General features: G+C 40.1%; 1 protein-coding gene across 1 annotated transcript in view; it reads right to left on the bottom strand.

Annotated features, from left to right (window-relative positions):
- Window positions 1-9,624: 9,624 nt before the first annotated feature.
- MCC (mutated in colorectal cancers) overlaps window positions 9,625-16,725 on the bottom strand; it is a 250,775-nt gene continuing 243,674 nt past the window's right edge. The window contains exons 15-16 of the mRNA XM_012659508.1: window positions 13,797-13,919; window positions 9,625-12,056 (exon numbers count right to left, since the gene is read on the bottom strand). Coding sequence (XP_012514962.1) covers window positions 11,876-12,056; window positions 13,797-13,919 — 304 coding nt within the window. The 3' untranslated portion in view covers window positions 9,625-11,875. The remainder of the gene's footprint in view (window positions 12,057-13,796; window positions 13,920-16,725) is intronic.

Raw genomic sequence — 16,725 nt, forward strand, 5'->3', positions numbered from 1 at the left:
GGAACAAAATAAGGATATTGTTGGGATGCGATTATGATAACTTTAGACTTTTAGCTCTCTTGACAGTTTGCGGTTAAAAAATGTTAGAAGATGTCTGTTAAAGTTTATATGTATGATGTGACTTAACTATGCAGAAAATGTTTTAAGTTGGGTGTACCTTTTTTATGTACATCTACTGTATGTATTCCCTCAAACCTGTGTATTAGTTTCTCAGTGGGTACCTGAGAAAGGCCATGCTTAGCACAGAACTGGATTTCTCCTTTGAGAAATTTTAGCATGGTTTGAGGAAATCAAGTGATAAAGCAGTATGCTGAATATGCAATAATTTACTTCTACCGAGTGCTGCATTTTAAGAAGCTAGATGAGAAGAGTAGTTGTGTTGGCTTCATTATGTTTTATGCCTTTGAGAGAGAGAATAAGTCTTAGAATTCTCTTTTTAAATGTTCTTATGTTCCAACCTTTATATGTTCCAAAGTGCAGTGCACTGTGAATCTCTTATTTTTTAAAAACTTGTAGGTGCTTTTATGTATAACTCTAATGATTTATAAGATGCTATATGAATTGTTTTTGTACTTAACCATAGTAATCCAAAAGATAAGGGTACGGTTTACATGATTTTCACAAGCTTTTGTTAAGAAATAGCAAGTGAATGGTTTAGGATTTCAAACAGTGATACCCTCCTGAGACATGAGCATCTGAAGAGGTCTGAGAACCTAATAGAACTCTTTTAGCATGGATCAAGTTTGATTAAAGATGTTGGAAAACTAAGTTGGATTTTTGTATTCATGTAAAGGAAAGTCTCCCAATGCTGTCAAAGAAATTGTGGCCACTGCTTGCTGTTTTGAGCTTTGAATATTTTTCTATTAAGTATTGAGTTCTTAAGTACAGATAGTGAAGACTTATAACAAAATTAATTTTATGCCGTAAGATTGGGTTGGTACTTTTGAAGGCTTTAGTAATTTGTGTGTAATGTCAAGAAGATTTCAGTCCGGTGCAGTGGCTCACGCCTGTAATCCTAGAACTCTGGGAGGCTGAGGCAGGAGGATTGCTTGAGCTCAGGAGTTCAAGACCAGCCTGAGCAAGAGCAAGACCCCGTCTCTACTAAAAATAGAAAAAGTTAGCCTGGCGTGGTGGTGTGCACCTGTAGTCCCAGCTACTCAGGAGGCTGAGGCAGGAGGATTGCTTGAGCCCAGGAGTTTGAGGTTGCTGTAAGCTATGATGATGCCACTGCCCTCTAGCTGGAGCAACAGAGTGAAGACTCTTATCTCAAAAAAAAAAAAAAAAAGATTTCAAATCCAAGTGAATAACATTCTTCCACTATAGGAATTAAATTCTTCTATAAAACTCAACATAAAGTTAGGGTCTGAGTGCATGTGTGCATTAAAAACATTTCACTACCTATTTCCTCAGTTATATATGTTTTTAACTTTTTTTTTGGTCTCTAATAGTTAGTAACTTAAAAAGTAAGGAAAGCAAATTCAATTATAAAATTAGACTTCCTGCCAAGTCATTTTTCTTCAGAAACCTTCTCTTGGCATTTTATCTTTATTTTCATACCAGTGGACCTCCTTGCTCAGAGATATTTTGATTGACATCTATTATGTTTCTTTTTCCTCTGAGGTAGTATTTTCTTTGTATATTAATCATAGTTATAATAAAGTCAGATTCATTACCGTTTTCTTCCTGGTAATTTTGACCTGGACTATTTTCTGGCCTGGGGGAAGGGGTTCACATGTTGTTGCTGTAGGTTAATGATAAGCAAGACACATTATTTTGTCTGAAGGTATCCCTTACTTTACATATCTGTCTCTAGGTAAACAAGTGTTAGTAAAACAACGGTTTTATCAAACCTTATTCTTGACAGCTTAGTAAAGCCTAGCTAAATTTTTTCATTTTGTATTATGTCCTAAGACTTTGAAGTGCATTTGTATAGTTGCCAGAAATTCTAAAAATGAGATGATGGGCTTCCTTAGCATCTTCTTCCTAGAAATGAGTTGCTTTTGAAGTCTGTACTCCTGTGCAGGAAAGATGGCAAATTGCAAAGGCGCAGTACAGGCTTTGTCCTATGCTTTCAAAGTAGAGTTCTGGATTGCAGTCTTAAAAACTATGATAGATTATTATTATAGAACAAAAGTGTCCTGAAGGGAGAAGATAGCTATAGTTACTGGGCAAAGAGTATAAGGAAGAAATTTTAGAAGATATGTCAATACTTGAGTGCTGTATGATGCACCAGGCTAGAAATGTGATCATTGCATGGCCTTAGCGTAGTCACACACAGACACACACATACACACCCAAGGCCATTGCCAAGTGTTTTCTAGCCCTGGATAAAGTTAATTTTTTCTAAGTATGATTGCTAAGCAATCCAGTGAATCTAAACTAAGTTTTCTCTTTAGAGACCAGTGTTTGGGAGTCTGGTCCTTCCTGTGCTGATACCTTAGAACTCTGGCCAAACTGAAGTGCACTGCTTTCTTACAGGAAGATAACCCAGAGCACGCACAGCTATCATCAGCCTTGTGTGTCATAGTGACTTAGCTGTACATTTGTCCTGAAGAGTGATTTGTTCCTTTGCACTTAGCTTCCTTGTGACAAACAGCATTTGCTACTGAAAATAGTAGTCTATAGCTAGGGAAAAGAGTGAGCTCTGATGCATGGGTATGGACTTGAAGGGTTGGCTTCCACCTGCTCAGTAACTTAGACTTCAACATAAAGTACAAACAAATGTAAAGAAAAAACTATGATAAAGTATGGAGGTCTTATCTTGAGAAATGTCCAAAGTGGAGTCTTTAATCTGGGTTCCCAGATTAATGAAATCACCGATAAAAACATTCCATTTTTCTTGTGTCTTCTGTGGTTAGCAGAGGGGTATAGTCTAGCTATGTTAGCAACTTTAAAGCACATTCTAAAAGGAATTAGCCTTCATAAGGTGTTTGCATTAACTGGGTAGTGTTGATCAAGGGTACTCTGGAGAAAGATTGAATGCAGAAATCAACTCTTGTGTTTGTAACTTTGTCCCACATGGACCTTGATCTTTAGTGGACTTCGGTCCTTTAGTCCTTAGAAAACTTAAGGCCCTGAATACACATTTTCTGCTTTTTGGTGGAAGGGTTCCTGCAGATGGTTGGGTGGGGTTTTTTTTTTTTGGTTCTTGGCCACTGTCTGTTGAGTGCCATTCGAAGGCCTGTTGTTTCTTAATCCTTTTTCTTGGTGTGACTGGCCAGGAAGATGCCACTGAGTCATACCCCACCCCCACCGCCCCCGGGTGACTTGTCCCTTCTTTAGAAAAATCAATGTTTTCATTTGTGCTACATCTCTGGAGAATCTGCCACCATGAGGATTTGCAAGCATTGATTATATCTTGCCTTCCAGAGGTGGTGATCTCACTTTGACCCTTGGGCCACAAACAGATAGAGTGGCTATAGACACCTGTGTTCTTTTGAGGCTCGATACATGCGGCTGTCAAACTGGTTTGGGAACAAAGAGAAAACTGTGTGGTTCTAGGGTGAAATGGGCAGTGTTCCGCTGGTCCTCAGTCTTTGAGAGGTCTTAGTTAACACTCATAGGATAGTGGAATTTTTTGAGGTAGAATTTAACATTTTAATCTAATTCTAATTCATTGTATCTGAGGTTCTAAAACAATCTGTAGCTACGTTTTGGGCACAAGTCTACATTGTCATTTCTTAAGCTTTAAGAAATTAGCATACGCTTTTGTGATATAAAATAAAGGTTCTCAACTGTGAATGAAATTTAGAAAGGCCGTAAGTATTCTTCAGCAGTTTGGTTGATGAGATGTGTTAGTGCTTTTGGAACATAATGAGTGAGAGTGGACTTGCATTCTTCATGCACTATACATATAATATGCACTGATAGAAAAGCACAGAAGACATATCTGCTAGAGTTTCTTTGTGCATTTCACTACTGTCCCAGGGCACTGCTGTCTGTACAGTTCATTTTAGTGTTTGGATGTTGCACAAGTAACCATTTAATTTCAAATGTAAGTGTCCAAAGAAACAAGTTTTTAGTTTTGTTCATATTTCTCTTTAAAGTTAGGATGAGAGACAGCTTATCTGACTTCCATTTTATAAATATTACAAACTCTTTTTTTCTTCAGTAAGAAAATAGGGAAGGACAATAAAACCATGAACTGTTTTGTTTTATGTATGTTTTTTCTCATAATTGTTTTTGAAGTTTACTTACTAGCTTAATACCTTAATAGTACTTTTAAAAAATCATCTTTGGTAAGTATTGACTTATTCTAGATCCATGTACAATTCTGACTTTTATTTGTTGGCTTTAATGAAAATTTAAAACAATCTTATGTCAGAATAAAATGGTTAATCAAATGGAATTATAGTTCTTGTATTAGCTAATTTAAGTGAAATTCTATTTAAGATTATCTTTCATCTAATCAAAATGGGGCATACAGTTTAGTTTGGATGGGAAAGGGAATAAGAATTGATTTTTTTTATATTGTGCCTATTTCCAAAACACAATGAGAAGTAGCTTTTTACATTATGCTGTGAAGACTAGGTAATGTTCATGTAAGAGATATAATCTTAAAATGATTTGCTTGGGAGTAAGTTTTAGTCTGAAAAAGGTGAAGATATTTATGCTGGGTCATGTTAAGCAAATTATTTTATTAGGAACCTACAAGAGGTGGTAGACAAAAAGTGATGAAATGTTTCACTAAATATGATGTTCAATGAGAAAACTGGATTTTAATCATTCTTGTCTTATGTGAAATGATTTAACATTTAATTTTTGCCTAAATTACAACACTGTTTTATTGCTTTACCTTATAGGGCATTTTAATGCTTGTAGAAAGACTGTATAAGTAAACCTTTCAAGTGATTCTGTTCATTGTAGCATGAAGTTCTTGGTGCTTTTTTTGGTTAATTGTCAGACATTTAGTGAGAGCAGAAAAGGAATGCAAAAATACCTATTGGGTTCACCTTGTAAGAACTGAAACGTGTAGAGCAGGTTTCTTGTGTTTCTGGATTTATTACATTGTAGCTGAAAAGTAGCTTGGTCTTTCTCCCTCAGTGTTAATGAAAGGATAAAGATTGGTTTTCATTTACCTATATTGGGTGTGACTGTCATAAATAAAGGGTTTTCGGTAACTCATGTTTGTGAACTGGAGTTTAAATGTTTGCAGGATTATTGTATTTCCAGAGACCACTAGATTGTTAGCTATACTCTCCACTGAGAAAATGAACAAAGTCCTACGTCTTAACAGCTATTATGCTGTAACTTTTTGAAAGCTTTTTGATGTAAATAACACCAATTTAGAAATAAAAACCTTTTATCTTACAGATAATTTGAATGATGGAAGGTTGTCCAAATATTGGCTTTATGTAAAAACATTATTATGTTAAATTTAGACTCTTTGTAATGCAATATCAATAAAATTGGCTGCTTGGGCAGTTTTAGTTACTACCTTAACCTGGTTCTGCTACTGTTTACTTGTTATCTTAGGTTCTGAGTTACTCATTTTACTTAAGTTACCATCTCTGTGGACCAATAAAAAATGGCAAGTTAAGCATGAGATAAAAGTATGTTTATATAATAGGAAGAAATAATAAAAGGTATAATGTCTCTGAGGCTGGGTGCAGTGGCTCACTCCTGTAATCCTAACACTTTGGGAGGCTGAGGCAGGGGGATTGCTTCTGAGACCAGCCTGAGGAAGAGTGAGACCCTGTCTCTACAGAAAAATAAAACCAGCCAGGCGTGGTGGAACATTCCTATAGTCCCAGCTACTCAGGAGGGTGCGGCAGGAGGATCGCTGGAGCCCAGGAGTTTGAGGTTGCAGTGAGCTGTGATGACGCCACTGCACCCTAGCTTGGGAGACAGAACCAAGACCCTGCCTCAAAAAAACAAAAAAGTATAGTGTCTCTGCAAAAGTGAAAATAAAGAACTGGTATGTATTCTTTATTTCAAGCATTTAAGTTGTAGTTGTTGCTTTAAAGCAAGGTTATAGTGGAGGGCTTGAGATGTGAATTGGATATATAAAATCCAGCAATTCTTAAATTTATACTAAAATCAGGTTTACTAATAGGAATGCTTGACCTTGGATCTCAGGAGAGAAAGAAATAGCTCTTCTCTGTTTAATACCTCAGCTATATAATAGTAATTTTTATTTACAATCTTAAAGTGGAGAATGACCAAGATGTTTCATACTCCTACTGTTGAAGATACTTTGCTTCCATATTGAAAACCTGACAGCATTGTAATATTCTTCCTCTTACAGACATGTTGCAAAGCCTCTTGCCCTCTTAGTCATGTTTGACTTCCTCAGACTTCCAATTCTTATGTTCCCTATTTCAGTGATCTTTAAAAGGAAAAAAAGGTCCTTCAGAAGATAACAACTTCCCATTTATGCTGAATTTGAAAAAGTAGCCAAATGAAAATTGGCCATAAGTGAGGTTTCTTTGGCTGTTGATCTAATAATATAATCTTAGTTCTAGCTCCCCTGCTTTGACTAGGGCTCTTGATTTAATGTAAGCATCATGGTTAGATATTTACATGTATGACCAGTGAATAGTTTAAAAGAAGGACAGCCTTATCCTTTAATTAACACAGTTAAAGAACACCATGGAATTAGAAATATTTATTCAGAATATAGGAATGTTTGTAAAATATTATAAATGTCTCTGTATAAATAAATGGAGTTTTTAAAAAACAATTCTATATCAAATAACAGAGTAACTATTTTACAGCAGCTAAAACTAAAGGCATCTGGAAACATTTAAAGCATACAAGTGAAAAATCTAAAAAATTACAAGGTATAGTACAGTGTTAAGTAGCAACTTTAAAATGAGACTTTCAATACAAACAATAGAACAATACTGATGAATGCAAACTTAATCACATGTGCTTTAATAACTGACAATACATTCAAGCAGGTTTTTCTAGTCAAGTGGTATAAAAGTAGAACATTTTCAAATAGAAAACTTAAATCTCATGCAAAGTAAATAAGTCTTGACAAGGTGTCTAAAAACTGATTAGAAATAGAAAAGAAGTGAGCATTTTCATTTTCTTTGCATTAGGTTCAAACAAAAGCATATTATCGGGCTTTTACTCACTTGGCAGTCCTGACATGAGCACTATAAGTGAATACTACAAGTTCTACAAACAGAACATTTTCCACATGAATTTGATTTGCAAAAAGTGCAAAAGTGGTAGAGGAAGAACTACTAAGCCAGGATATCAGTGTGAATGTCGGGGAATTTTGTATCTAACTTACGCTGTGGTGCTGAGCTGATATTTCAGATTGAATAGCAGGTGAATAACTATGGAAAGATCAAGTACTAGGGAAGGAATGTGGTTATCCAACAGCAGTTGCTGTTTCTGAGACTGAATAATTTTTTTTCTTGGTCTCATGCAAAATCTCTCTCAGATGCAATGTGATAGAGAATTTATCCAGTATAATTCTTAACCAAAAATGTAATGGTTGCATGTGAAACTGTCTTTCTCTACCCAGGTATTAGCCAAATGAGAGTACATGACCAGCTGCTATTCAGCTTTGTACTCTTTCCCACTCGTTGATATTTTAACACCCATGGAGTGTTCAGTGATGCTGCGGTGACAGCAGTCACCATTACATTAATTGATAATTCTGTTTCCAATTCTAACGTTAGTTCTTGGCAGCCAAAGGCATATCTGTCTTAGTGAATACAAATGTATTAGAGAGTAACTTCAAGTGTGTGAAATGGACGGTACTTCTGAAGGCCATGGGTTCAGAGCTTGCTTTTAACCTGACCTGTATATAAACACAAGGTTTCAATTAATTAGAGTAGGATTTAGATAAACTTCAAGAACTGTTTGTGTAGCAAAGGCATAATTTTTGTTTTGGAACAAGTTATGCCTCTTCTAGAAACTCTTTAGAGTTTGTAAGCCTCAAAGGTGAGTCAGATGTTTTATTATTCCTTATCAAAGAGGCTGTTCCATTGGATAAACAGAAAATTGTTGCTATATGATTTTTTTTTCTCCTGAAAATGTTGTAGTGTTCTAGAAAGCTGTCACTCTCTGCAGAAAAAACATAACGTGACTTAAGCTTCCCCTGCCCTGCAAAAACCTTGGCGACTGTATGGCTGCACCCTAATTAAGTTCAGTGCAGAAATTTCACCCATTAGAGAATTCTTTTTGGGCTCTAAAAACTTCCTAACTAAACTATAGTTCTGTTTCCTGCATCCAGAAGTAGGTGAAGCTATAAATAGTTCATAGAACGAGTGGGATATCTCCTATTTATGTGTTTGCAAATGGTTTAAAGCTTTATGGAGGAAAGGACACTTAAATCATTAATATAAGTTTGAGTGTTTTTCTATAGTGTTGATACCACATTTAAAACATAAGCATGAGATGGTAGAATTAAAAAATAATTGCAGGATAATTTTCGTGGGCCATAGGAAGCACCTTTAGAAGGGAACAGGCAACTATGTAAATTAATTCATGCCAGTGACACAGGCTAGAGTCCAGTCTTGCTCAGGTAACTATGAGGCTTTTTTTTTTTTTTCTAACTTAAAATCTAATCTGGATCCAGCTAGGAACTAGAAGACTTTCAAATAGTTTCAGGTTTTCCTTGGAGGGATAAAACCCTTACTATGTCCTCATCCTAACAAACACTTTTTAAGGAAAAGCTGATAGGCTCTAGTTTGGACTGCCTTTCTGCAGTAGAATGTCAAGGTTCTGATTTAGAGTTCTCTGAGGTTTCTGTAAAATATTGCTGTGGGCTCAGAGGAAGACTTAGTAAGAAGTACATGCATCTAAAAGGAGAATTAAGCAATTATGTTTAACTGGCACTTAATTTCTTTTATTAACCTAACATTCCAGTTTCAGGCAGCATGGACATTAACTTCAGAAACCTGACATGCCAGCAGATGAGAGTGACTATGAAACAGGTAATTATCTCCACTGGCAATGATAAAATATCTAATGTACATCTGGGGCTAAAGCATGAGAGGGATGGTGTGATAAGTCTCAACTATCTGATCACAGTATATTTAATCCTAAGTAACTTTAAGGAATCTTACTGCCTACAATTCCATGGCAGTTTTGGTAGCTGGTGCCCCTGGGGTTTGGCAGAACATCAGATCCAGCTGGTAGGCTCATGGCACTGCAGCTGTGGACAGCAGGCTCCTTGCCTAGTTCGTTTTATTTGCCTCAATTCAGCAATGAGAAAAATATATTTCAAGGGAACTGGGAAATGGGTTCTTTTGCTCCATGCCCATTTCTCCAAGAGCCAAAGACTGAACTCTGAACAGGGGAGGTGATTGTCTAAAAGGGGCAACCACTTAGGAAACTGGTGAAAAGAAAAATATGAAATTCTGAAGGTTTTAAAAACTTAATACAAGTTAAAATCAAGATCGTTGTTTACCCCCGATGGAGATGTTGATGTAAACCATCTCCTGTTTAGAGAGAAATACAGTAGAGCCAGGTTATACAGAAAAGGAAAATTACCCCCCTGCAGTCATTTATTTAATCTGCACAGTTCAGTAGTTCCCACAATTAGCATAACCAAGTGCCTGCTAGTTCACTTTCAACAAGGATCATGTCTTGGGGAGTACTTGAAAAATACAAGGAAAGGAAATCAACTATTTATAGCTTTTTTATTTTACATATTTTATAGAAGTAACACTTTTGCTTTGGAAACAGTTTTCACCCAGATCACCACATATTTGAAAATATTATATTGACATAGAAACTCAGTAAGGCCAGGTAGGCTGAGTGATACCAGGGGCCGTAACAGGAGCTGAGGCCTCTCCTGTCTGGAGGCATTACAGGGCCTAAGGGGCGGGGTCTCTGATTTCACCTGGAGCAAGAATGGAGGCAGAAGTCAGCAGGCAGGAGTTTATTCCTGCTTCAGCCACAGGGCGTGGTGCAAATGAAAACTGTCCATTTTGATACCTGTTCAATGGCAAAAGAGAAAGCCATGCACGTCCCAGTTTGTTCAGGGGAGACTGTTCCCTAGGCAAGCTGGAAAAATGGTGAAAACTGATTTCATCTGTTACACATTTTTTTCTGCATATACTTTTCAGCCAAAACATTTTCCTCATGACAAAATGCAACTTCATCCAAAGAGTGAAAATTAATTTTTAAAAAAAATCACAGGAATTAACTTTGACCAAAAGATAGAAACAGAAGCCAGTGGGCTTTTTCACAGTGATCAAAGCACCCAAAAGTTGGTCCTTCCAGACTAATACCACTTGATTTGGTGTCAGGGTGGAGATGGGCTGCCTCACTGAGAAAGAATGGTGATTGCTTTTAGGATAAAACTGTCTGCCCTCCTAGGTGGTGGCTGGAGTATCCTTCCCCATTGTACAGAAGGCCGAGGAATTTGCATCATGCTCTCTGAAGAGACCCATCCAAAGCTTATGGACCTGATGACTCTACTACAGTGACCTGGTCAAAAGCAGAAACTTTAATTTGTAGTTAACCATGGCATTGGAATACATTTCTCATAGGGAAGCTTGGGTGGATTCTCTCTCTAGTGCTACTGAAAAACCACAAAGTGGTCCTTCAAATGTATCAGTGTTGGACTGAAAGACAAAGAAGGGGTAAAACAGTGAAGGTTGCTGTAGAAAAGGAATAATGGATTTATGTTCAGATAAAAGACTATCCTGAAAGAATTTAGGTACGTTGGTCCTGCCTGGCCCTGTTAGCATTTTGCTTGAAATTTAACCTTGTAAGCACCATCTGCTAACTAACCATCACCATCTGGGGAAAGAAAGACGACCTTACCAACCTATTCCCTCACCCTGTCCCCTTCATGACAGCAGGAGTTAAGTCTTGAACTTGGTGCGGTCAGTAGCACTCTTAAGTAGGTGGATCAGTTTTGCAAAACATTCATTATCTCCTCCATGTCTGACAGTACACAGCCTCTCACCTGTATATAGAGACAGGTCCAGCAATACAAAGATACTCATGTGGATGAGTTTTGATTCAGCAGAACAGCAATTATGTAGTGCCCTGGGGCGGCAAGTGATAATAATGCTTCTCTGCTCTTGAAGAAACCCTTAAAATTTTATTTCCACTGCACATATTAGAAGGATTCTCAGCTCTACGTCTTGGCTATTAATAAAGCTCTACTGGGAGGGAAAAATCCCGGAATCAAAAGAGAGCTCCCTTCTCAGCCCTGCCTCCAAAATGGAAGTTGAAGGAAGTTTTTAATCTCCGGGTACAGAATTATTCCAGCACCCTGGTGTTGCTCTGCTTATAACTCCAGCGTATCTGGAACTGTAAGTAACACCTCTGTACCATCTGCCCATGATCTGTGACTCCCAGAGAGCACCTGTGTGTGGCAGCCTGTATCTTAAGAGTTGATACACGTGTCTTGAAAACCAAAGCCTTGTTGCGTTAAGCAAATCGGCAGTCCTTCTAGTTGCTGGAGGCACACACAGACCCTTGAGTGTGTGTCAGTTTTCCCCTGGAGGAGGAGGAAAGAGGAGAAATTGTGGACGCCAGAAGATAAGCCCACTCTGCTAACAAGGGAATAGAATGGAAAATCTTATAAAAACAAATGCCTGGGATCCCACAGAAGCGCAGCCTCTAACCCAGAAAAGGAGGGAGAGTGAGAAATCAAGTGGGGAGAGCAGGAGCAGGGTTCTGCTGAGCAGGCACACGGCACGTTTACATGCCATTGTGGGTCCGGGATAGGGGAGGAGCAGGAACTTCTGGGTACAGTCCACATGGTGTCACCAGGGCCACTTACCCCCAAGAGCTGAGTCTGGGGCACTCCATTGTCCAAGTGCTGACCTACCTGCCAACCTTCCCTTTCCTCATTCTCCCAACAGGTACTCTGTCCCCTGGGGCCCTTCTCTCCTTTGGGGCCTGCTATAGTTTAGCTCCCGTGGGCAGAACTTTGGTGCCCGAGTGCCGATTAAAGTGAAGTCTCATTGGTGTGAGGCCTGGAGTTCTCCTCCTCCAGCAGAGCTATTCTTTGCTTGAGCATCCTCACTTGGGTCTCATGTCTCTCCACCATGGCCATCATCTGCGACTCCAACTTCTTCAGTTTGTTTTGATGCTTCTTCTTTGCTTTCTCGTAGGCAGCTACCAGGTTGCTATGTGGGGGAGCAGGGAAATGAGAATGAAGATTCATCCTCAGTAGTATTACACAGTATTACACAACTGTCCTGTCCACTGGGTTCAGCCTCTTCGGTAAGAATTTCAAATCAAGTGGTAAGAGGAGGCACAGCACCAGGATTTCAACACTCAATGGCTGCTCATCTGTTACCTTAACCACGACGAATCCAGCGTGACTGCTGGAGGCTGTCACTCTCAGAAGTAGTTCTAAGACTCAAATCAACTATCCAAATTGGCCAAGTCCAAAATACAGAAGAAAGTAGGTGAATTCCAGAAATCTGGTATTTAAATATAGATAGGTCTGTTTGTTACTCCATGGCTACTTAACAACAGATGGTCAAGTGTAAGTTACAGAAGCGTGTTGCTGACACACTACAGTCTAACCTTCCTCACCTAGGATGAGGGCAGAGAGGCTCATTGTGCTCAGAATTCCCTTTATGCTTTGGCTGGCGGGACTCAGAGCACTCAATTAGGCCTTAAGCTACTGCTGCCAAACCAATCAACACAGGCCTCTGAACTGTCCCCACTATAGGCCGGGAGTGAGAGCAGGGAATGAGGCCAGGTAAGTAAGTCCAGATGACCCTGTCCCTTGAAAATGGCACCCCAGATCCCTTCCATGTATAGCCACTACCCCTGTAGCTGTTCTCCAAGTGGTCTGAGGATCTGACGCCTAAAATCTGTTCAAGGGATATGTGAGGTCTTGGTCTTTTATTACCAAGTACAGCTCTGCATGAAGCCAGGTATTCTGGATACACTTCCAAATAATGTTGATTGCAGAAGCAGATGTGAGAACCCAGCTGTCTTCTATTAAGCCACACGTTAAAGATTTACAAAATTGTTAAAACAGTGCTACTCTTCCAATTATTTTTTAGAAAGCTATTTTGCATTAAAATGCCATTTGTGTTATGTCTACTGAGTTTTTGTAAATGAATTAATAAAAACTTTGAAAAGTTTGTCTTGATTTTAGTTTCTAATTATGGTAAGTATTGATATAATTTACAGGAACAAAAGCTCTTTGAGGTCCTCAATTTTTTAAAAATATAAAGGAACTCTGAACCCTAAAGTTCTGACACTGTCTTAGAGTAGTGTTTCCTAAAGTGTTCCACTAGGCCGTGTGCAGTGGGAGAACAAGACAGGAGGATTGCTTGAGGCCAGGAATTCAAGATCAGCCTGAGCAACAAAGCAAAACTTGTCTCTATAAAAAATAGAAAAATCAGCCAAGTGTGGTGGCATGTGCCTGTAGTCCCAGCTACTCAGGACGCTGAGGCAGGAGGAATGCTTGAAGCCCAGGAGTTCAAGGTTGCAGTGAGCTATGATGATGCCACTGCACTCTAGCCCAGGCAACAGAACAATACTCTCTTAAAAATAAATAAAGCGTTCCACTGAATATTATGTATTGCCCAAATAAAAGATTCTGTAGCCAATTTTGTTTGAAAACATTGGCTTAAACACACACTTTTTATCGTATGGATTCTCAGAACGCTCACTGTATGAAACATCAAGAGACCACATATGCCGCATTTGGCCAAAGGACCCATCTTTACTGAGCATTTCTTAGGTTTCTGTGGGACACCTGGGGCAGGTGAGGACTTCCCACTCTCCGGAGTTGGCTCCCAGGAGTTACGGAGCCAGGAGTTACGGAAATGTATTCCCTGGTGCTGGGCCTTCGTGCAGGCATCAGTCTAAGTACTGTGGGAGATGTACGGGGAGATTTTTACCTGTTGGCTCGCTTTAGGTCATTAACAAATTCCGCTGACTGCTGATGTCGGATTTCACTGCTCTTAGTGAGTCTTTCCAAGGCGCTCACCAGCTCCTGAACTCTAGCCTTCAACTTCTTTTCTCTGTATCAAGAGAAACAAGACATGTCATAGCTTGAGATGATGATGGAGGTGGCTACTACCCTGGAAGTGGTGGCAGAAAGGAGGGGGAAAGGTTAGCGCGAAAAGTCAAAACGTGAGAAAAGGATTCTAACAGCACTGCTGTCCCTGAATGGGTAGATACCTCCTCACCACTGCGTTCTCAAAGCCTTGTTTGAGGCCCTTCAAAGATCTTAAGCATGCGTCACAAAGGAGCAAGATAGGGATTTCTGTCTCTGGTCTTCCAGATAGGGAAACTCAGCTGATCTATTTCTAGAAGTTCCTTTCTGCTGTTGGCATCCTCGGCGATGAGTGCGGCCTGACTGCAAACCTGTCTCGGTCTCCATACCCTTCCCCAAGTGTTCTGAGCATCTCCAGAACCACCAGGGATTCGGCGACACAAACCTGTCCGGCCTAGGCTGCCTGCCTTGGGCAAATCCCTACTCGCTGAACCAAATAAACGTGGTCGTGGTAGAGGGAGTAGAAGTGATACTCTTCTTTTTTAAAGGTCCTTGTTTCCCATTAAAGTACTTGAGTTGTACTTTTGACAACCCCTACTCCACAGCTGAAGCAGCTTCAAGTTCCAGGGGCTCTTTAGTACTCCAAGCTATTAATAATTGACTCGGAGGAGTCAGTTAAGGGAGGTTTCCGGCGTCCACTCAGCTTCTTGCCTTCCTCTAATTCCCGCAAGAGCACAGGACCCAGGCAGGGAAGCATCATCAGTGCCTTCCCTGACACCGCCTCCCTCTGTCACTGCGCTCCGCACTCGGCACAGGCCGTCGCTGTCTGCACTGTAGCTATCAACTTCTAGAGTGTCAAGGACCTTACTTGGCTTGGTTCCTAATGTATCCCCAGCACGGGGGCACCTCGCCCGTGCCTGGGTGATAGCTTCTAGTGATTGTTAGAACAGCTCCAGAACAACTCACTGAAGGTACTGTGTTTGATTCCCTGGGAAATATTGGGAAACTAGGATTTAGGGAAGGAATTCCTCTAAAAAGGACTCAGTGTAGGCCGGGCGCGGTGGCTCACGCCTGTAATCCTAGCTCTCTGGGAGGCCGAGGGGGGCGGATTGTTTGAGCTCAGGAGTTCGAGACCAGCCTGAGCAAGAGCGAGACCCTGTCTCTACTAAAAATAGAAAGAAATAAAAATATATAGAAAAAGTTAGCCGGGCATGGTGGCGCATGCCTGTAGTCCCAGCTACTCAGGAGGCTGAGGCAGAAGGATCACTTGAGCCCAGGAGTTTGAGGTTGCTGTGAGCTAGGCTGACGCTACGGCACTCACTCTAGCCCGGGCAACAGAGTGAGACTCTGTCTCAAAAAAAAAAAAAAAAAAAAAGGACTCAGTGTGAGTGTGAGGATGTAAATTAACATGATTGGTTTATAAGGCGATTCGGTAGTATGTAGCAAAATAAGAAATGAACACATCCCTTGATTAAGCAACTTGACTTCTAGGAATTTATCTTACAGAGACAGCATGAGCACAGGTTCCTAAAGGTACATCAGTTACAGCTGGATTCACTTCAGGACTGGTCACAATAATCAAGAATCGGAAACAACCAGGGGACTAGGTATACCTGAAACCACCCTTTACAGATCAACAAAGGGGTGCAAGGCGAGAACCGTGGTAAGGGCCTAGAAACAGTGAAGGTTCGGGCCTAGCTAAAAATAATGATGATAATCAGCCACCATCCCCTAATTTGCTTCTCTATAATTGCTATTCTCGAGTCACAGCTGGTGGTCATAAAGATTCTTAACTTTCTCTGCAGATAACATCACCTTTTCAAAATCTAAAGGTAGCTTCTAAGATGTCTTCCAGCCCCCGTGTTGCAGTGGACTGGCTGACCCACCCAGACCGCGGCCCATACTGAGAAACTGACTCAATTGGACTTGTGACCCCAACCCAGGAACTGACTCAACATACGATGATGATTTCTACATCCCTATAATTTGGCCCCAAACTTAATCACTTAGCAAACTCAATTGCCTAATCCTTTGCCCGCCAAACTGTCTTTAAAAACCCCGTCTCCCAAATTCTCAGGGAGGCAGATTTGAGAAATTCTTCTGGCTCTCTGATTATTGCTGTGTGGAATTAAACCCTTTCTCCACCGCAACCCTGACTGCCTCAGTAGTGGCTCCTCTCTGCGCAGCCAGCAACACAACCCGGTTGCGTGGCAACGTATCCATGCTACCGAAATGCTCTACTTAAACTTTTAAAAAATGCAGATCGAGATGCACTGGCATGGAAGGGTTCTGATACATTAAGTGAAAAGGGTGAGTTCTATAGGATATAATTTTTGTCAAAAATAACAAAATCAGAATGTAAATATCTGCTATAATAGACTAGAAGGCTAAACAAACTCAGCAACAGTTAACTCGTGTGAAGATGATGACAGAAGGCTTTCATTTTCTACTTAACTCACTTCTGCACTGCTTGACCTTTTTACAACTTTGTATGCTTTTTGCAAAGTATGTGAGTTGGAGTCCTCTAGGAGGGGATGGGAGGGTGACCTCAGGGTGGAAGACAACGTTCAGGCGCCCAGATGGTTTGGACCCTGGTTCTTCCTTCCTGACTTTTCAAATATCTAATATAATTTCTGCCTCTAGCTACTGTGAGGACAAGTCAAGCTCTCCAAACCGATTAATGAGGAAGGGAGCTATGACACAAAAATCCAGGCCTGCTTTTGTGAGAGAGTATGGAAGGGGACCGAGTTTTTTTTTAATGACTTTTAAATGAACCTTATTGGGAACCAGGGCTCAGATGAAGCGGCTCAGCAGGAGCTGTGCTGGCCGGG

This window comes from Propithecus coquereli, unplaced genomic scaffold, assembly GCF_000956105.1.
Source record: "Propithecus coquereli isolate 6110/MARCELLA unplaced genomic scaffold, Pcoq_1.0 Scaffold62, whole genome shotgun sequence".
Lineage (NCBI taxonomy): Eukaryota > Metazoa > Chordata > Mammalia > Primates > Indriidae > Propithecus > Propithecus coquereli.